Source organism: Siphateles boraxobius, unplaced genomic scaffold, assembly GCF_051911475.1.
Source record: "Siphateles boraxobius isolate OS27281-9 unplaced genomic scaffold, OSU_SipBor_1 12, whole genome shotgun sequence".
Classification (NCBI taxonomy): domain Eukaryota; kingdom Metazoa; phylum Chordata; class Actinopteri; order Cypriniformes; family Leuciscidae; genus Siphateles; species Siphateles boraxobius.
The window spans coordinates 31,396,769-31,418,156 of NW_027508722.1; the positions used below are offsets into that span (position 1 = coordinate 31,396,769).

Here is a 21,388-nt window from a genome sequence, read left to right on the forward strand (position 1 = left end):
CTAAATACCAAATTCATTTTCGACTTGGACTTTTAGTTTCCGACTTGGACTTTTAGTTTCCGACTTGGACTTTTAGTTTCCGACTTGGACTTTTAGTTTCCGACTTGGACTTTTAGTTTCCGACTTGGACTTTTAGTTTTCAATCTGACCCAAAAATCCCTCCATAGTAACCCAGAAACGATATTCCTTATGTCACAACAAGCAGAAAACATTTTCCATTATAAGATATAAGATTATATTCCAGAGTTAAGCTGCAATAAAATTAGCTGTTGTTCTGTGGATTTTAACTGGTGAATTCCAGTAATTTCCATAAGAATCCACACGATCTGCAATTTCGTGTGTGGTCAAAAATTTCACTATGGGACCAAGTTGGTCACTGGAATTCGCTGGATTTGACCAACAGAAAGCTCCTTGAAAGTGACTCCTGTGTGAGCTGTGCTTCATACATTACGTCGCTACACTGCTGACAATGGTCAATAGACCTTTTTGCCTGTGTATTTTCACGAAATTCACAAATGTGACCGCACCTTTACTTGCTGCAACATAAAATGCAATCAATAATAAAATCTTCACAAGGGGCGTATGAGATACTTAACGAGTTAAATTTTGCAGGAGCTTAATTTTCTGTCTGTTTTTCCTATATTCTGGTGCTTCAATGATTTTCAGGTCTACAGGAGGATTTTTATTCTTGTTCAAACTTGTATTTCAGCTTACTGAGATCTCTGCAAAGTACAACATTTACTGTTAGTAATGTTATTAAAGTGATAGTTGTGAAATTAAAATAATTACCTCTGCCTTGGGATATTTCAAGCCTGTTTGATTTTTTGTCTGTGGACAGAAAAGCAGATCTCGGTCATAATGCAACCCCAGTCACCGTTCACTTTCACTGTGATAAACACAAGCAGAAAAAAATTGTGTAAATCATTCATGAAAAGTTTCTTATGTAAACTTGTCTAGTTCAATTCAATGCAACAATTTATGTAAAAATGTATAAATATACTGTTAAGCTCCAAAAATGTCCCAGAAAACATCCTAAAAATAATAAAATGAGTCCACAACTCATGTGTTATGGTTGTGTTGTTAGTTTTCTGAAGCCATATAATAGCGCTTTTTTGTCTAAAAAGACTAAACTAAAGTTATAATTCAGAGTTCAAATGTCTTGTATTCAAATGATTAAGGTATAAGAAAAAATGCATAGCATTATTGGTGCCAACCCTGTGATAGTATTTTACATGTATTAACATGAATGAGATTTGAGAGCATGAGGGAAAATTTTCAGTCAAACAATACAATTTCACACAGAAAAGTTCATAGTAAAAATGAAGTGCATAGTGCATGTGGTGCAAGTAACTTACTGCAATTCAATGTGCCTCTGAAATGTTCAGATTATTTTAGAAATGTAGGCGTACTGGTTGTTCTGAGGAGACAAAAGAACAAAGCTGATCCATTCACTACATTATATTTATTGGCCAGTAAAGGGCTTTAAAAGGGTAGATTATTTGAGAGAACGAGGGCACCTGTAGTAAATAAACAAAAACAGACCAAACCACTTGTGTTATTCATAACAAACACCAATGACGACAGAAGGATCAGCTAAATTAGTTATATCAGCAATTAGAAGACACAGTTGTACACAATACGTTGAATTGAATGACAAAAAAAAATCTAAGACAGTAAGTCAATGATTTCCATTTGTGGCATAAAGTTCATTATACTAGTTAGCATCGCGGCTAAAACCTTTATACCACATAGCCCTACTGTGCAATAAACGAGTGGTGAACACTGTAAAGACGTAGTAATGTATTCTACATTTAGTTTATATATGTATGTGTTTGAATATAAAGTGAGTAGACTGTAAATATATTTCTTTGGCGGGTTTGCAAACCTTGTAACGGAGAGCCGAACAAACGGTGGAAGCTGAGACAGGCTTTGATGAGGGGAGGCTATGGCGTTATTTTTTAGTCAAAAGTTATGAGCGTGTAAGACATTCTCACGTCACGAGCACATTATGTTATTTCACACGCGCAAAAATGAAACTTCAGCTGGAAAGATAAAAGTACTCGCGCACAAATTCAACAACCGAGAGGTGTACAGGTAGCTGCGAGCGAACGCCTGGCATACTCTCATAGCAGGTTAACTCTGCTTGTACAGTGGAATCCTGCTCGCGGAGTGCTGTTTGACATTTGAACCGAGGCGTCGGAGCTTGTGTCAAGAAAAAGTGGGCGTGCCAGATGAAGCCGCGATTCGAGGCTTGTGTTGTTAACGTGAAAATCAGGTGACTAATGACAAACGAGGCCTCGGTTTGTGTGGATACGTCATCGGTTTGGTCTGAGTGTCGCTACGGATAAAGGGAATTCGAAACTCGCGCCACCTTGTGGGTGTTGTTAGGAGTAGTAGAAGCAGTTGTAGTAGTGTGAGAGAGTCAAAGAAATCTCATTGTTATTGTCGTTATTGAGTCATATATGTGTTAGGGCTGTATATTATTACATTATATCAGGTTAGAATAAGTATATTATTATTATTAATTATAGTAGCTATATTATAGTCTGTTATATTAATGAGATAAGATTATTTGGATTTTTGGATCTGGACTGCTTTTTGTTTTGGATCGCCCTTTTGGATTTGTTTGCTTTTTGCGACTCTTCCTTTTTCCTGGTAATAGAGCCAGCTAGAAAGAGGAGATCCTCCCCCGTCTGGGCTCAACAGAAGCATCAGCATCCTCATTTATACCAGCTGGCACTGGCTTTTTTATGTTCCTCTGCATCCTCTGTTCCTTGTGAAAGGATATTTTCCAGGGCTGGAGAGGTTTTGTCTAAGAAGAGGAATCGTCTAAACCTCAACACACTTGAAAAAATTCTGTTTCTAAATAAAAATCTATTGTAATCCTTCCTTCACCCACCCCGAACTGCAGTGTTGCAGTTTGCTCCTCTCCCCGGTCGCATAAACACAACACTGCACTAAAACTAGTAACAGTTCACTGCACAGAACCCCCCAGAAACAATTCTTAACTTTTTTCCACCCCAGACTATTCTGTTGCAGTTTACTTTATTACACTCCCTCCACCATAATCACTGCACGCAACACAGTGTCACTTTTGTTGTTCACTATCCAAACAATTAATTAACTGTGTGTGTGTGACAGTTGTCTCTGCACAAGTAAATTCAGACAGACAAAGATAGGCTACATATTTTATTTCATACCCAGGCAATGGACAAATGTCTGCTCAGGTCTTTTTATTATTGCAAATGAAAGGTTACAGCCATTAACAGTGAGAAGAAAATAAATAAATGAAACAGAACGGGGTGGGTAACTTAGTGGCTTTATATGGACATCATACGTCTGCTCAGGTCATTGGTCCAGAATTAATTAATTTGTCTGCTACTTCTTTGCACAGTAGCTAGGTGTCACTAGTGAGCAATGCTGAATGAAGCTTCGAGTAATGAAACTTTGGGTGAAGCAATGGGCTGCAAGGTCGCAGTGGTTCAGGAAGCCTCATTTTGTCCTCACTACTCACGCCTGACTGGTTCAAAATTGTAGGGCTGTGGTCCATCAAGAATTTGATGGTTTCCCACCTCTTCAGTCTCCCAGGCGTTCACCATATTCAAGCCACAAACAGTAGGAATCTAGCAGAGTATGGGTTGCTACTCCCTGTTATGACGTCATCACCCACTTACGGTAAAAAACACGCTACCTTTGAAGAAACCCCAATAAATGTTATTTTAACGCATTTTAAGACAGAAATTTTCATATATATATTGAGCACTTTAACTTACACATTAATTGATTGTGGTGGTTAACCTGCAATTTACACTTTAATGAGTTAAATCAGGTGTTTTAATTAGTGGACATATAAAACTTCCTGGGAGGTCCTCATGAGTGGAGTTGAGAAACACTGCTCTAACAGATATGGTCCAATTTCAAAAACATGATTACAGGCATCAAAAACTTAAAACCAATCTTAATTATATATTGTCTGTTTCCTGACCCTTTAGGTGCTTTGTATGTATCAATCCGGAGAGAGGAACAAAGAAGAAAATTGCCATCTAAAACGACAGGGCAAATGGTACAGAAGAAACGGGTTGCAGTGAACCCACATGTTGCCACTCTTCCCAGCAAAGTGGTGGGTTATCAGTGGAATTTCTGAAATGTAAGTAGCGCACACACACACACACACACACACACACACACACACCCACACACACACACACACACACACACACACATCTATTTTTCCTTTAATTGTAACCTTTTAATATTCTCTATCTGTCTCTAACTGTATATTTCATTCCTCTATCTGTCTCTGACTGTATCATTGTAATATATATATATTGTCCTTTTCAATATTTCTAGACACTCTTTGCATCCTGTGATCGAACAGCATCTGGAGCTGAATTATTCTCCATTTTTGATCAGAAGTTTGTTGGACTCAGTTGAGGCCTTGTTGTTTGGACATGTTTGTCTGGTAATGAAGTGGTGAAAATTTATCCATGTCCGTGTTTTTCAGAACCATTTTATTATGATCATGTTGGTCAACTTGGGTTTTTAAATGTATGTCATTTGCGTATTTCTTCTTTGTGTGAAGGGCCATTACGGCTAATTTGTTTCAAGTAATTAAAAAATATTTAATTTCATGTCCATTTAAAAAAAAAAAGTTTGTAAATAAAATTAAATCAAAATTGTACAAAATACACTGTTTTATGACTTTTTTTCATGCATATTTTAAAGTTATAAATGAAATAAATCTTGACCTGTTTTTCAAGATTAGGATGTTGAATAATTTGTTTGTTTTGTGAAGTAATAGGGGAATTAAGTTGTGCATTATACAACATTTAATGTATCTTAAAACAATTGTTTAAAGCTTATGCAATTGATAAATAATTAACATTTAAAATTCAGATGCCAGTCGTTAATATTCAGAAATCAGGAAAATATATTGTATATACTGCATTTCACATACTTCCTCTAGATATAGCAAATACAAAGATTCATGTAACTTACTGTAAAAAAATTATTATTTACTGTAATCAGATATCAGTAAAATTCTGTAAATTAAATTACAGAAACGCTACTGTAAAAAATACAGTAACTGGCTGGCAACCCTGCTGCCAGTATTTTACTGTAAAATGTACAGGTCATTTTTAACAGTGTAAACTATGAAAAATAACGAAAAATAAAGCTTCAAGCCCAGATGTTTTCATGCAGCACAGCAGTAATTACTTTATTAACTTTTTTACTTAGAAGATTGATAAAATCAGGGAGAAAATTATAACTATGCAACTGTCTAGTATCGCATCAGACAGTGCAGTATAGTCTCACTGATGATAAATTTGATTCATTCATTGCTAAGGAGAGGGTGAATTTTATAAACTCGTTAAATCATCTTAATCGACAACATGTATGTTAGACCCTATACAAACTAAACTATTGAAAGAGATGCATCAGAGTGGTTTATAGACACTACACCATAGAGTGGATGTGCCTGCCTGCAGTCCAGATCTGTCTCTTATGAAAAATGTATGGCCCATCATGAAAAGGAGAATCAGACAACGATGACCACAGACTGTTAAGCAGCTGTCTTCTGTCAAGCCAGATTGGGTAAAAATTCCACTTGAAGAAGTTAGTATCCTCAGTTCCTGAACAATTAAAAAGTGTAATTAAAAAGAAAGATGATGGGACACAGTGGTAAACATGCCTCAGTCCCTACTTATTTGGAGTGTGTTGCACCAAAATCCAAATTTGTTTATCTTTACAAAATACAATAAAGTTGATCAGTGAAAACACAGGAAATATTTTCTTTGTACTTTTGTCAGTTAAAGTAATTTGAATATACTCCTTCTGCACTTTATTTATAAGACATCATTTGTCACTTGAATTCTGCAATCTTGAGATGCAAACATATTGGCTGACAATTAACTGAACATATACTTGTTTGATTAGTGACACTTAGCCTACATTTTAAAATCTGATTATGCTTGTACACATTACTAAACAATTGTTGTTTTTAAAAAGCAAAAAGTGCTCTATAAATAAACTTTGATTTGATTTGATCTCTATTTGAATATGACAACATTTGATTGTAATTTTTTTTACAATATTTACAGATGATCCCATCATTGACAGAGACCCCTCCTCTATCAGCCAATCACTGTGGGCATCAGAATCAGAATCAGAATCAGAAAGAGCTTTATTGCCAAGTGTGCTTGCACACACAAGGAATTTGTTTTGGTGCTGAGGCTTCCAGTGGACATATACAAATACAAATACAACAAGAAACATGAAACATAATACTACAAATTATAAGAATAAAGAATAAAAATATAAATATAGAGAATAAAAGTATCACAGTTGGGTTTAGTCAGAATAGACATTTCCAGATTTACAGATTATGAAAATATTTACAGTGTTTTGAATATTATAAATAAATAAATCTACATATAAGTATCACCTGAGTTGTAGGATATTGCACTAAACAATGGGAGTATTGCACTTAAAGGCGTATGCCTTGGGAGGAGTGTTAACTGTTCAGAAGGGAAATGGCCTGTGGGAAGAAACTGTTCCTGTGCCGAGATGTTCTAGTTGCCAGTGATCTGAGTCACCGTCTTGACGGTAACAGTTCAAACAGGTGGTGTCCAGGGTGAGTGGAGTCTGTGATGATTTTACCTGCTCTCTTCCTCACTCTGGAAGAGTACAGGTCCTGGAGGGTTGGCAGGGGGGCACCAATAATCCTTGGTTGGGAGTTCCACGCTGCCTCAGCAGACTTTATAGTAAAGGAGTATTGCAGCTGCCAGTCTCTGCTTTAACCGAGGAGTTTAAGTGTGCCAAGGTCAGACTGGAAATGACTTTAGCAGAGTCACGCGACAAATGTGTAAGGGAGGCAGCCCCTGTGGTAAAAACTGGTAGAAAGTGGTCAGCAAAGAAATCTGTAGTAGAGGCAAAGGCTGACCTTCAAATTGGGGATATCGTGGGACAGGTACAGCATGGAAGAGGGGGTTTTGGGCTCAGTTTAGCTCCTCCTAAATGGCACAAGGCAGGCCCAGCTCAAAGGAGGAAGCTGGTAGTCAACGAGGTGCGAAAGCAGGAGGAGAGGATGAGATGTATAAAGGCCATTTCCCAGGCCAAGCAGGGAGAGTGGATGAGATGGGAGAGTGTGGAACAACGAAAAATGGGCTGGCAAGACCTTTGGTCAATGGAAGAGAGTAGGATCAGTTTCCTTATTAGGTCAACATATGATGTTCTCCCATCACCGCAGAACCTAAACCTCTGGGTAGGAGAGGATCCCTCTTGTCCTTTGTGTTCATCACCTGCCACATTAAGGCACATTTTGACAGGATGTAAGGTGGCTCTTAGCCAAGGTCGGTTTACTTGGCGCCATGACCAAGTATTGCGATGTTTGGCTTTAGCATTGGAAGGCAAGCGTAGTATGACCAATAAGTTGCTGTCTGTTCTAGCAAAACATTACACGCAGAAGACAATATTCCTCCGCCCAGGCGAGCAACCACCAAGAAAAGGTGCTAACACCAATTCTCGCCCAGGACAACTGGAAGCTGCTAGGGACTGGAAGATGCTGGCTGATCTTGATCAACGGCTTATTTTTCCACCTGAGATTGCCACCACTAACCTACGACCAGATATTGTTTTGTGGTCTGGATCAGCACGCATTGTTCAACTGATAGAGTTAACAGTGCCATGGGAGGATGCGGTAGATGAGGCATATGAGAGGAAGAAATTGCGGTATGCTCATCTGGCCACTGAAGCAGAACAGCGAGGATGGAGAGTCCAGGTTTATCCAGTGGAAGTGGGTTGTCGAGGTTTCGTGGCACACTCTACAACCCGGTTCCTCAGAGACGTCGGATTCAGTGGTCAAGAGTTGCGTCGCACAGTAAAGAACTTATCTGAAGCAGCAGAAAGGAGCAGCAACTGGCTGTGGTTGAGACAGAAAGATTCTAGCTGGCTGAGTACAGGCCGCCATGCTACGGTTTCGTAGAATTCTTGAAAACTTGAAGGGTGTTGGTTTATTTGTATAGGTTGTATAGGATTTACAGTCATTACGTTTCTGTGTATATTGCGTAAATGACGGGATGTTGGGCAGATATTGTGTTTTGCGGTAGGTGGTATGCCATACGGAACCGTTGCCACTGAAACTGCATGTTAACGCACCAGTGGGGCTCGACAGCCTTAGTCAAACGGGTTGGCGCGTGTGGTTGGGTTGCGGAGAGATTGTGAGATTGTGGTTAGGTCTCAGCAGCACTGTTGGTTTATTTGTAGAGGTTGTATAGTATTTACAGTCATTACGTTCCTCTGTATATTGCGTGAATGACGGGTGGTTGGGCAGATATTGTGATTTGCGGTAGGTGGTATGCCATACGGAACCGTTGCCACTGAAACTGCATATTAACGCACCAGTGGGGTTCGACAGCCTTAGTCAAACGGGTTGGCGCGTATGGTTGGGTTGCGGAGAGATTGTGAGATTGTGGTTAGGTCTCAGCAGCAAGAGGGAAGTAGAGGTCAGTAAGCTGGGCTGAGTTGAGTGGGGGACGGAGGGGGGTGACTCTGGGACGCCAGAGTCACTGTCGAGCCCTCTTGAGGTGTCGTGGGCTAGTCGACGAAACACTGAGGACGGAAGGTGCCCACTTGAAGACCCTAGAGATGTTCCCTACTCCGCTCAATCCAGAGGGTTGTTATGGGGGGACCGCACTGTGGTTGCAGCCGTTGTGTTTGCTGACGCGCAAATACACTATTAACACCAGACAGAAGGAGATTCACGTCACCAGATGGAAAGAAGCGTAAATGGATGGAGAAGCATAGGTTACTGTAAAGCTACGTCTTAGTTGGTGCTTATCTTGGCAAAAGCCGAGTACAAATCAGCATGAAGTTTTAACATCTACTCTCGTGTAATAGAAATCATCTCTCCGCAGTCCGGACTGTCCGTTGTAGTCTCCTGATGTCTGATTTGGTAGCTGAACCAAACCAGACAGTGATGGATGTGCATAAGACAGACTCAATGACGGCTGAGTAGAACTGAATCAGCAGCTCCTGTGGCAAGTTGAACTTCCTCAGCTGGCGAAGGAAGTACAGTCTCTGTTGGGCTTTTTCCACAATGGAGTAAATGTGATTGTCCCACTTCAGGTTCTGAGAGATGGTAGTGCCCAGGAACCTGAATGACTCCACCGCTTCCACAGTTCTGTTCATGATGGTGAGTGGGGGGAGTGCTGGGCTGTTCCTCCTGAAGTCCACGATCATCTCCACTGTTTTGAGCGTGTTCAGCTCAAGGTTGTTGTAACTGCACCAGACAGCCAGCTGTTCAACCTCCAGTCTGTAAGCAGACTCGTCACCGTTCCGGATGAGACCGATGACAGTGGTGTCGTCTGCAAATTTCAGGAGCTTGACAGAGGGGTCTTTAGAAGTGCAGTCATTAGTGTACAGGGAGAAGAGCAGTGGGGAGAGAACGCACCCTTGAGGGGCACCAGTGCTCGTGGTGAGAGTCCTGGATGTGTGTTTCCCCAGTCTCACTCGCTGCTGCCGCTCCGTCAGGAAGCTGGAGATCCACTGACAGATCGAGGATGGTATGGAGAGCTGGGTCAGTTTGGCTGTGAGAAGATCAGGCATGATGGTATTGAAGGCCGAACTGAAGTCCACAAAGAGGATCCTTGCATAAGTCCCAGGTCTGTCGAGATGTTGCAGGATATAATGCAGTCCCATGTTGACTGCATCATCCACAGACCTGTTTGCTCTGTAAGCAAACTGAATGGGATCCAGCAGGGGTCCAGTGATGTCCTTCAGGTGGGCCAGCACCAGTCTTTCAAACGACTTCATGACCACAGACGTGAGAGCGACAGGTCTGTAGTCATTAAGTCCAGTGATTTTGGGTTTTTTGGGGACAGGAATGATAGTGGAGCGTTTGAAGCAGCAGGGAACTTCACACTGCTCCAATGATCTATTGAAGATCTGTGTGAAGACCGGGGCCAGTTGGTCAGCACAGGCTTTTAAACAAGCAGATGAGATGCCGTCTGGGCCTGAGGCTTTCCTAGTCTTCTGTTTTTTGAAGACTCGGCTCACGTCCTCCACACAGACCTTAAGCTCAGGTTGGATGGCAGGAGGGGGGAGTAATGGGAGTGCAGGCGGTGATGGTGAATGTGTGAAGTGCAGGTCAGAGCCGGTGTGTGGTGTGAATGAGGGCTTTTCAAACCTGCAATAAAATGAATTTAAATCGTCAGCCAGGTGTTGATTGTCCACAGATCGGGGGGATGGTGACTTGTAGTTGGTGATGTTCCTCAGGCCATTCCACACTGATGATGGGTCGTTGGATGAAAACTGTTTTTTCAGTTTTTCAGAGTAGTTCCTTTTAGCAACTCTGATCTCCTTTGTCAGTCTGTTTCTGACCTGGTTATACAAGATTTTATCCCCACTTCTGTAGGCATCCTCTTTGGCATGACGAAGGTGTTTGAGTTTCCCAGTAAACCATGGTTTATCATTAGTGAATGATAAGAATGTCGAGCCCGTTCTCATCCATTGGCGGCATATGTGACGCCATATGACAAAACGGCGAAATACTACGCACATGGCACCCTTTAGCGTGAATATAACACGCGAACCCAAGGCGTCATAAAGTTGACTGGCATCCTTTAGCGTGAATATGAGACGCAGACCCTACCCCACACCTAAACCTACCCATCACAGTGCGTGTTATATTGACGATAAAGGGTGCCATGTGCGTAGTATTTCGCCGTTTTGTCATATGGCGTCACATATGACGCCAAAGGATGAGAATACGTTAGAATGTCCTGGTAGGAATGCATGTATCCTCACAGAAACTTATATATGATGTTACAGTATCTGTGAGCTCATCCAGATCGGTGGTAGCAGCTTCAAAAACAGTCCAATCACTGCAATCAAAGCAGGCCTGTAGATCCTGCTCTGCTTCATTAGTCCATCTTTTAACAGTCCTTAACACAGGTTTAGCTGATTTCAGTTTCTGCCTGTAGGTCGGAATAAGATGAACCAAACAGTGATCAGAGAGCCCTAAAGCTGCCCGTGAGACTGAGTGATACGCATTCCTTATTGTGCTGTAACAGTGGTCCAGTATATTACTGTCTCTGGTGGGACATGTAACGTGCTGTCTGTATTTTGGTAGTTCACGGCAAAGATTTGCTTTGTTAAAATCCCCAATTATTATTCAATTATCCCCAATTATATAGTAAGCGTATTGACAGCAACAAGGTCAACCACACCCTTTCTCTTAAAGTCCCTGTGAACCAGAAGTTGCAACCAACTTCATGTTGTGATGTTTCCAAGGGAAACGGAATATTGAACAGAGGGCTGAGGAGGCAAACAATTTTACATCACTGAATAAGAGACAAACATGTACCAATTTTCTTTAAAGGGTATTTATTTCCTTGCAAGAAAAAGCCAGCAGTCATACAGTCATACAGAATGGCTGCAGAGTATGACAGAGAAGGGAGGGCATCCTTTCTTCTTTATAGTTGACTCCCTCTAAGTCATCATGAAAACATGTCCCATAACTAATACATTGTTGCATCCTACTACTAATGTGTAAAAGGCCTTTTGCCTCAGTCATACAGAGTTACACATTACTTTTTGTCAAGTCACGTATACAAGGTCATACACATACAGACACAGATAAGTGTTAATAGTTCTTTGTTCCATCAATGTAGCAGAGAATCATGGGACTCCACATGCAATCCTCGTGCATTTTACTACCTTAATCGAATTACTATGAATATAAGAAAATGCACATAGAACATATTAAATTGCTTCCACAGGGCGGTGGTCTACTTTGGCGCACCTCCTCTCCATCCCTCGCTCTAGCAGACTGATGGTTGGAGGGGAGTGGTTAAGGATATTCGACCCAAGCCGACAACTGACAACATTAGAAAAGGAACGCCAATCCAGTACATTATTCACCCTCAAGCCATCCTTGGTATATATGACTTTCTTCTTCCAGACCAATACAATCGTAGTTATATTAAATGATTAAACACCCTGATGCTTCCGAGCTTTATAATGGCAGTGGATTGCAATCATCAGATTGAAGCTCAAAAAAGTGCATCCATCCATTATAAAAGTGCACACAGACGACTCCGGGGGGTTAAATATTGGCCTTCTGAAGCAAACCGATGAGTTTGTGTAAGAAAAATATTCATATTTAACACGTTACAAAGTAAAATTTTAGCTTCCGACCAAAAGGCCATATGCAGTCTTGCGTAAGAGCAACTTATGCAACTTATGACGTCAGAAGTAGCGTAGTGCGTCATGGCGTAGCGTAAATATCCACAGTATGTCGCATACATTACATTAAGTCGAATCCGTATTCGTTTGGCCGGAATCTAGTAATTTTATTTTATAAAGTTTTAAATATAAATATATTTCTTACATAAACTCATCGTTTTGCTTCAGAAAGCCTTTATTAAACACCCCCTGGGACCGTTAGGAGTTCCTATATAATGGATGGATGCACTTTAGAGCTTCAAACTGATGGTTGCAATGGTTACAACCCATTTCCATTATAAAGCTCAGAAGCGTCAGGGTGTTTATTAATATAACTCCGATTGTATTCATCTGAAAGAAGAAAGTCATATACCTCACTTGAGGGTGAGTAAATCATGGGCTAATTTTCATTTTAAAGTGAACCACTCCTTTAAGTGTGTAGAATTCTAAGAATGAATCCTGCTCTTATAGAAGTCTTACTTTTTACTAAGAATTTTTTTACACTTAAAGCTGCAGTCCGTAACTTGTTTGGGTTAAAAATTATCCAAAATAAATATTTGAGCAAGTGCATAACCAGCCAGTGTTCAAAATACTGTATCTGCTTGCATTAGCTCGATTCAAAATGGTAAGCTTGTAATAGTGTTTTTAATTCCAAGGGTACTGGTGGATGTCCGCAGGAAATTCAAGCATGTCTTTTCGTCATTATGTCACATCTGTACACATAAAGAAGGTGTCTCGGCTAGTAGGCTATATTGCTTGTGAGGATGTTGGAGGTGTAGATTTATGGCCTTTTCTCACAGCACTTGATATAGCCTAATTAAACATCAATTTGATGGCGGATATGAAAAAAATTGCACGGTTTGACGTGATATGATAGGCAATCGTTTGATTTAATCAGCGTGATTTACTGCAATGCTTCTTTCCCCTTGGTTGGTCAGAACAAAAGTGGATGTTACTTCAGAATGTGAAGTTCAGATGACATTTTCCGGTGAAAATTCTTATGTTGGTCATACTTCCAAAAAGTAGAATCTGTGATTCTGAATGCCAATTTCCACACCAGAGCGGTTACTGACAGCCGCACATTCTCCTCAAAACATTGCCATGCCGAGGCAAAGCCCACGTAAAGTTGATAATTCCGCGAATAACTGCAATTTCAGATTTTGAACAGAGATGGCGACAAAGAGGAAAAACTACAGAGTGCAGCTTTAAGTCAAAGCTTAAAGCTGCCGCCGGCAACATTTTTTTGATCATATTCAGTGAAATCGACATTATAATCCGACAGAACAACATAAATAAAGTGGTTTTAGAAAAAAAAAAACAGAGCTTCTAACTCCACCTGGAGCGTGTTATTTGTTTTGGAAAAATCCACCGCTCCCGGATCATCGGGTCCAATCAGCGCAGGGGGGTGTGAGATCTGACTGTCAATCACAGGTCGTGCACACGCCACCCCTCGCGCACGTTACAATCACATGCACACGCCTGAAGTTCTCGCAGTAAGGAAGAGTGATGGCGGAAAAGATTCCAATTCCTCGGTTAACCTCAAGAGCTAGGAGGTCAAAACAACACAGGAAAAGAGAACACCTGCTGAAAAGAAAGAAGTAAAGAAAGAAAGCGATCGTGCCCGTAATAAAACCAGGATCGACATCGGATCGGCATTTGAAAGGTGGAGAGATTTAATTGGGTTCAAGCTGGATGCAGAGCTTGCAACATTTCTTCTCGACAGGTAATTGTGCTTTATCAACCAGTTACTTTATTTCTTAGTGTTGTGTTAGTAATCGAAGTATGTTTGCCCATATGAGTTGGTATGGATAGCTAACGTTAGCACTTGTTGGGCAGGTTCTTTAGCTTTGTTTGCACTGAAATACGTGTGAATGTAACGTTAGGTGGATAAACATGTCCAGATGAAGGGATAAAGTTAGGCTTTTTGGAAGAATCAATGCTACTCTATCTTTCTTACGAGAGTAAGAACAGTAGTAAAGCTGCTGTTATTGTATGTGCTATCTGACTAACGTTAGCTCTATTATATACCGTAAGCAATAGAACAATGTACAATGACCATGTCTGCCGCTTATATACCATACAGTAATAGTAGCGTTTCAGACAGACGATGGTGTTTATTTACGTTTAATTGGTGGGTAATCAATTTCGTAAAAATCTACTCCAAAATAACAAAACAACACTAACAAAATACTTCATGGTGTTGATGGATGCTGATGAGACGGGTGCGTTCACAGAAAATCTCGTGCACAGGCACTGACTAGGGTGGCCATACGTCCGGATTTTGGCCGGACAGTCCGGATTTTAAGCCCTCCTTGGGGCAATCCTTTTTATTTGTCAAATTCAACTAAAAAATGTAAACTCAACAGGTATGAAATATCAGTAAGAGAAAAACACTGTTATTAAGACGAGCATATAGGACTGCTGCAGGTTAGTGGATAAATAGGATATTTTGCCTATTTATTTTTTCAGAATGCACAGTTGGAAAGAAAATATAGGCTTAACATTTCAGCAGGCTCAAGATAATTAATACAGACATCATTATTCATTGTTTTAATTAATTGGCATCCATAAAAGGTAGTGATAATCTGCGTTATCATGTATGTAGGTGCGCTGAACGCTCTAACCGGGAACTACCGATATGTACTAAGTAGAACGCGGAAGTAGTTGTGCAAGTAGTCCATTAACATTACTGGAAGAAACTATACATAACATTGAAAGAACCTTTTCAGAACACTAGCTAAAGTTCTGAGAATGTTCCCTAAGCTGGGAATCTGCTAAATGAGACTATAAGGCATGAAGGTATAAGATGTAATAAACATAATAACAACTTGATTTTCTGTAAAGCTGCTTTGAAACAATATGTATTGTGAAAAGCATTATACAAAAAATGTACTTTGACTTTGACAAATAACACAGGATGTTTCCTTATAATTGTTCTCAAAACATTTTATGCAAACATTCAAAAACATTTAGCAAATATTAATAAGATCATAAAGACGTTCCAAGAATGTTGTTCTAAGAATGTTTTCTCTCAATGTTATGAGAATGTTCATCAAGTAAAAATAACATTTTAAGGATGTTCCATGAACCTTGTTTGGTAATGCTTTAGATTACAGCCCGGAAAGTACTGCATAATTAAGACGAATTTGCAGTGTAACTTTCAGTAATAGTGTAAGTACTTACAAAGTATAAGGGTAAAGTTTGGGGAATAAAGGGGTAACAACCAAGAGAACTAATTTATAGAAATTATTTATACTGTAAGTATTATATAACTAAAGGGTTCTTAATCTAGTATTATGATACAACAGTCTTACATTTGGGAGCAATTTAGTGAGAACATATAACTGGATACCTTTTTGTAATAATGGTGTACCAATACATATTGCATAGGTTTTTAAAAAAATTACAGGGTACATATCTAGGCATTTAAACAGTTTTTATTTTTTATTTTTTTTTATAGCAAAAGTGAAGAATAGTCTGTATGTAAGTTTGGGCTTACATGTTTCAAGGCAAATAAGCTACTGGGAAATATACTCTTATTCCATGTAGTTACAGGTTAAGTGGTGCTTGTTACCCTCTTGTTTCATGTAGTTACAGAGTAAGTGTGACAATTCAAGTAGCCCATTGTAAGGATGTTCCATGAACGTTGTACTCAGAACATAGCACTATAAAAAGGAAAAGGAAATAGAAAGAGAAATAATAATATTTTTTTTATATTCTAATAAAAATAGTAATAGCTTATATCAGGGTGTTCTGATAAATTACATTTCGTCATTTTAATCTTCCTCCACTTTTCTATTTTAAAATTCTCAAGGATTTACAGTAAAACCAAAATTCTTTTTGAAAAAAAAAAAAGGCTTTGTTTTAAGGCAATTACATTTATGGATATAAATTTCTCCAGTATGAAAATACTAGTAAAAACTGAATCTTTACAGTTTTCCATTATTAGACCAAATGTTATGTAATTTTTAGATCACTGAGCAATCAAATTAATTGAAATTTTATGCAACAGTAGCCATTCAACCATGTCAGACCAAAAGGCACTGCTGTTTGAACAGTGACAAAACAATTGCACTGTTGTTTCATATGTACTGTACGTAACATCACTACACTCCAGTTCAGTAGGTGGCGGTAATGCCCCAGAAACTGGTTTGCTTAACCGTTAGAAAACAACACAAGGAAAAGAACCATTACCGCGAAATGTCAAATGAAAACAACGTGTGTCAACGGCACATTGAGGTTAATTAAAAACAAAGTCAATTTCGCATTGTTGATGCGTTGTTCCTCAGTCAAGGTGAGCAATGAACAGCGCCCTGTGTTTCCTACTAAACATTTTACATTCTTCGTCTCACCACAAATGTGAAAATGTTGGTTTGATAGGACAGTTGCGCCACGGGTGATCTAACGTTAGTTAGTAACGTTAGAATTCTGCATTTGCTCCTGTTTTGTTATTTACGGATTGGTTTTTAGAATTACCTTTGATATTTGCCCCCTTTAATTGATTCATTCTTTTGACATGTGCTGACATCTTGAGTTAGACTTCATGAGGCGGGTATGAGTTGCTGGACTTTAACTCGCCATGCTTTGTTTTTCATTGACAGATTGTGCATAACTTATGTCTTTGTTAAAATCTTTACTGAATGCATATTATAACATTAATGCTTATTATCTGCTTTGCTTGCACCATGTTGAGTTTTCATGTTTTATTTTCTGTTGTTTTGTGCAGTTTTAGAAGGACACCTTTAGAATCAGTCATGACTTCCACATCATTCCTCAAAGGTAACGTTAATTTAGTTACTGATGGATATTTCTTCAATTAGGAGATATATTGGTAACACTTTACAATAAGATTCATTAGTTAACTACCTTATTTTACATGAACTAAGAATGAACAATACTTCTTCAGCATTTATTAATCTTAGTTAATATTAATTTCAACATTTACTAATACATTATTAAAATCAAAGGTTGTATTTGTTAACATTAAGTTAGTTAATGCACTGTGAAGTAACATGAACAAACAATGAACAGCTGGATATTTATTAACAAAGATTAATACTGTAACAAATGTATTGATCGTTGTTAGTTCATGTTAGTTAATACATTAACTAATGTTAACTTAAGAACCTTGTTGTAAAGTGTTACTGATATTTTCTGTCCTCTAGGATGCTCTTATTTTAAAACATGGATTCAAATTGTGTTCACATTTTTAACATGGTCTCATAGCAGAGTGTCAGTTTGAAATCTGAACATTTTAATTTGAATATTTTATATGCATAGTGCGCTCATTAGACCACCTGTCATAATAAAGAGAAAACACAAATATTTTAGGATTCTGTCAAAAACTTTGTTTAAAGCTAATAATTGTGTTGTCATTTAACAAAATGAAACAACTAAATAGTCTTTATTCACACATAATAACTAAATAACATAATATTTGTCATGCCTAAAACTATTAGTATAGGGCAGATGTGTCACAAATTTCACATTGGGTGGTGCTCTAATAAATTTGTTAAGCAAATGAGGCGGGTATGAGTTGCTGGACTTTAACTCGCCATGCTTTGTTTTTCATTGACAGATTGATGTCTTTGTTAAAATCTTAATTGCTGAAAATTAGCAAAACGTCAACTCAAAATAAGTAAAGCATGTCCTGATCAATTAAACTCAAACCAGACGCTACGGGTTTTACAGAATTTTTTTTTTTTTTTGTATCAAATCAGAGTTAACTGACTGACCTGCTTTGCTTTAGCTTGTTCAAGGGATTTCAAACTCTCAAAAAGTGTGAAATATAAATAATAATTTGTTACATTTATATAGCGCTTTTCTGGGTACTCAAAGTGCTTTACATGGAAGAGGGAATCTCCTCAACCAGCACCAATGTGCAGCATCCATCTGGATGATGCGACGGCAGCCATAGCGCGCCAGAACGCCCACCATACACCAGCTTACTGGTGGAGAGGAGACCGTGATTAAGCCAATGAGTATATATGTGACCCTGGACAACAAAACCAGTCTTAAGGGTCATTTTATTTAAATTGAGATTTATAGATCACATCAAAGCTGAATAAATACGCTTTCCATTGATCTATGGTTTGTTAGGATATGGCAATATTTGGCTGAGATACAACCTTTTGAAAATCTGGAATCTGATGGGGCAAAAAATCGAAATATTGAGAAAATCGCCTTTAAAGTTCTCCAAATGAAGTCCTTAGCAACGCATTACTAATGAAAGGAAATAAATGAAATTTACACTATTATGAGTTTCACACCACTAAATGCAAGTGTGTGTGTGTGTGTGTGTGTGTGTGTGTGTGTGTGTGTGTGTGTGTGTGTGTGTTTGTTTGTGTGTATGAATATGAATATGCGTACATGCCCGTATGTGTTTTTTTGTCTGTGTGTGCATGTCTGTTTGTGTGTATGAATATGCGGGTGGGTGTGGGTTTGTGTGTGTGTGTGTGTGGTTACAAAACTGTTCCACACATTGATCGAATTCGTCGTCTTTCAGGTCATCCTCCTTTGCCAAGCCAGTCTCTAGACATTCTGTATCATCTTCCTAATCATTTATTTATTATGTTCGTTAAATTTTTGCTGTCATTAAAGTTGAAATTGAGCAAACGCGCTATCTCAGAATCCATGGCTTGCACCGTGACTATTGCGGATTGTGTACACTGTGCACGCGAAGAAGTCGCCAGGCAATGAGAGGCGCTGTAGCAGACCGTTGCTAAGAAGAAAACAGTTTTTTTTTACACGAGAAGGGTTTGTTTTAACGCTCTCTATTGGCTTACTGCTCTAATGACGTTGTGGAGAGTTATGAACCCGAAAGGGGGAAATCTAAGCTTGACATAGATACCAAACTTGATTGGGTAATTCCCAAAGAGCGGACAGCAGCGAGTGAAGTTGGTAGGCGTGTTTTCTGACTTTTTTTTGCGCGATTTTGCTGCATCCATTCACAAAAATATATTTTATATATATTTACGGTAGGAAATTTACAAAATATCTTCATGGAACATGATCTTTACTGAATATACTAATGATTTTGGCATAAAAGAAAAATCGATAATTTTGACCCATACAATGTATTGGTGGCTATTGCTAAAAATATACCCGTACGACTTACGACTGGTTTTGTGGTCCAGGGTCACATATGGGGATGATTAGGTATACGATTGTATACCTTCAATCGTATGATTATGATAGCATATACCATCATATGCTATCAATAAACCACACCTCCACACATTATACCAAGATCTTTATTCCTGTATGTAAATACATGTTTTAACATTTGAAGATTATTTGCCAGTGGTGCCATAACTTGATTATTATTATGAAACAAATTTTTTTTTGTGTATTTGAATTTGTTTATCCCCTGTTCTATTTCTCCCTTTGAAGACGTGGTGGCATATGTTGATGTGTGGTCTGCGAGCCGGATGGAGGATTACTCTGATCCTTTCATCCAGCAGCTGTTGGACATGGGTGCAGAGGTGATAACTTTTACATTTGTCTACTGTTACAAATGAAATTTGTATTAGAATATAAAATAAATGACCACATTTTAAATTACAGGTATCTAAGACACTCAACAAACAAGTGACCCATGTAGTCTTCAAACATGGCCGCCCGTCCACATGGAAGAAGGCCCAGAAAATGGGTGTAAGGATTGTTTCTGTCCACTGGGTAGCCAGGTAAAATGTGTAGCACACACAATTAATCTTCTGGATGTTCATCTCAACATCTCAATAAAACCAGCAGTAGGGCTGTCAAAAAGGCTGAATTTGAATTTAAAAAGCATAATTTCATTTAGAGGAAAAACTGCTTTTGGCTTGTCTCCTTAAGGCCACAAGAGGGTGCAATGAGTCAAATAATAATGCACAGCATTAAATTGTTTATTCAAAGAAATGAAGTAATATGACTGTCTGTAAAAAAGTGCATAACATTTAAACTAATGTTCATAAATCAGATATAATTTCGTAAATTTCATTTCAATTTACTTAATACAGACAACTTCATTATAAAGAAAAACAAATCCAAAAAATATATGAGCATAATCTATGACAAAAATGCTTTTATAAACTAGATTTGTGGATAATTCAGCAGTAAAATTTAGTCTAGAAGAATCATAAGTCCACAATAATTGTATAAAATCTCAACATTTAGTGAAAAAAAATGTTTAGAGTCCGCATTGAAAAGTTCAAAGCACAAACGAAAGACATATTGATGCGTAGTGTATTATACAGTATCTATCTATGCAATAGTTTATTGAGCCTTTCATTTTAACAGCTTTAAATTTTAGTTACTGTGTGCGTGAAGAAGAATTATTGTGGACTCTACTCTAGTGTTGTGATCTAACAGACACCCGGTAGAAACATGATTAAGTTAACGTCCAACAAGATAAAGTTGTTTTATGCGAAACCATAGACATTTATCTACAGATCAAGTATAATAATAGTAACATTGAATCATCTTGGAGAGGGTTTCATCATGTTGACTGTCGTAACCGAAACGCAACACTGAATACTGAATGAAGAATGACTGACAGCCGCAGCGGAGGGAAAAGTTTACGTGATCTTGAATTTAATGACTTAAATGTTAATTTCTATCTCACATTATACTATAATGGCTTCAGAACACTTGTAATATAGTGCAAGAAAACTTAATGGTGATTATAATGTTTTTTGGTGCTTTTGTGGGGCTTAACAATAACACAGAATAGTATGCACGCACAATATCGGATTTGGATCGGCCTCGTCTGATCGATACCCGATCTGGCAAAAATGGCAGTATCGGAGCCGATGCTGGGGGGGGGGGGGTGCTAACACATAAACCGAAAATTCTCGGGACAGCAGCATTTCTCCAAATTTCAATCTTAACCGTTCCTTTTCATCAGAAACGATCATAAAACAGGGCTTTAAGTGTAAAATACCGAACTTGTCCTTTAATGGCAGTGACAGCATGTTCTCTGGAGCTGGTTGTTTAACCGCTTGGACTAGTCTTAAAAGTTAGCCATCTAATTATTAATTATTTTCTTCAAGACTGGTCTAACTTTTTAAAGTCAGTTATATAAAAAGTAGATCAGTCTAATTTGAATGAAAAAGTAAGACTGATTACATCTTGACTAATTGCTAGTTGGTCAAATTAGTTCTTAAGAAACAGTCTTAACATA

The 21,388-nt window shown here is 38.5% G+C and overlaps 1 protein-coding gene across 3 annotated transcripts in view; it reads left to right on the plus strand.

Moving 5' to 3' along the window:
* The first annotated feature begins 16,396 nt into the window (after positions 1-16,396).
* mcph1 (microcephalin 1) overlaps positions 16,397-21,388 on the plus strand; it is a 160,195-nt gene continuing 155,203 nt past the window's right edge. Inside the window, exons 1-5 of one of the 3 annotated variants that reach the window (XM_077218072.1) lie at positions 16,407-16,519; positions 16,764-16,777; positions 16,952-17,004; positions 19,618-19,709; positions 19,792-19,910. In XM_077218072.1, coding sequence (XP_077074187.1) covers positions 16,980-17,004; positions 19,618-19,709; positions 19,792-19,910 — 236 coding nt within the window. In that variant the 5' untranslated portion in view covers positions 16,407-16,519; positions 16,764-16,777; positions 16,952-16,979. Of the gene's footprint in view, positions 16,520-16,763; positions 16,778-16,951; positions 17,005-19,617; positions 19,710-19,791; positions 19,911-21,388 lie in introns of all 3 variants that reach the window. The other 2 variants (XM_077218062.1, XM_077218055.1) reach the window with 2 other exon arrangements.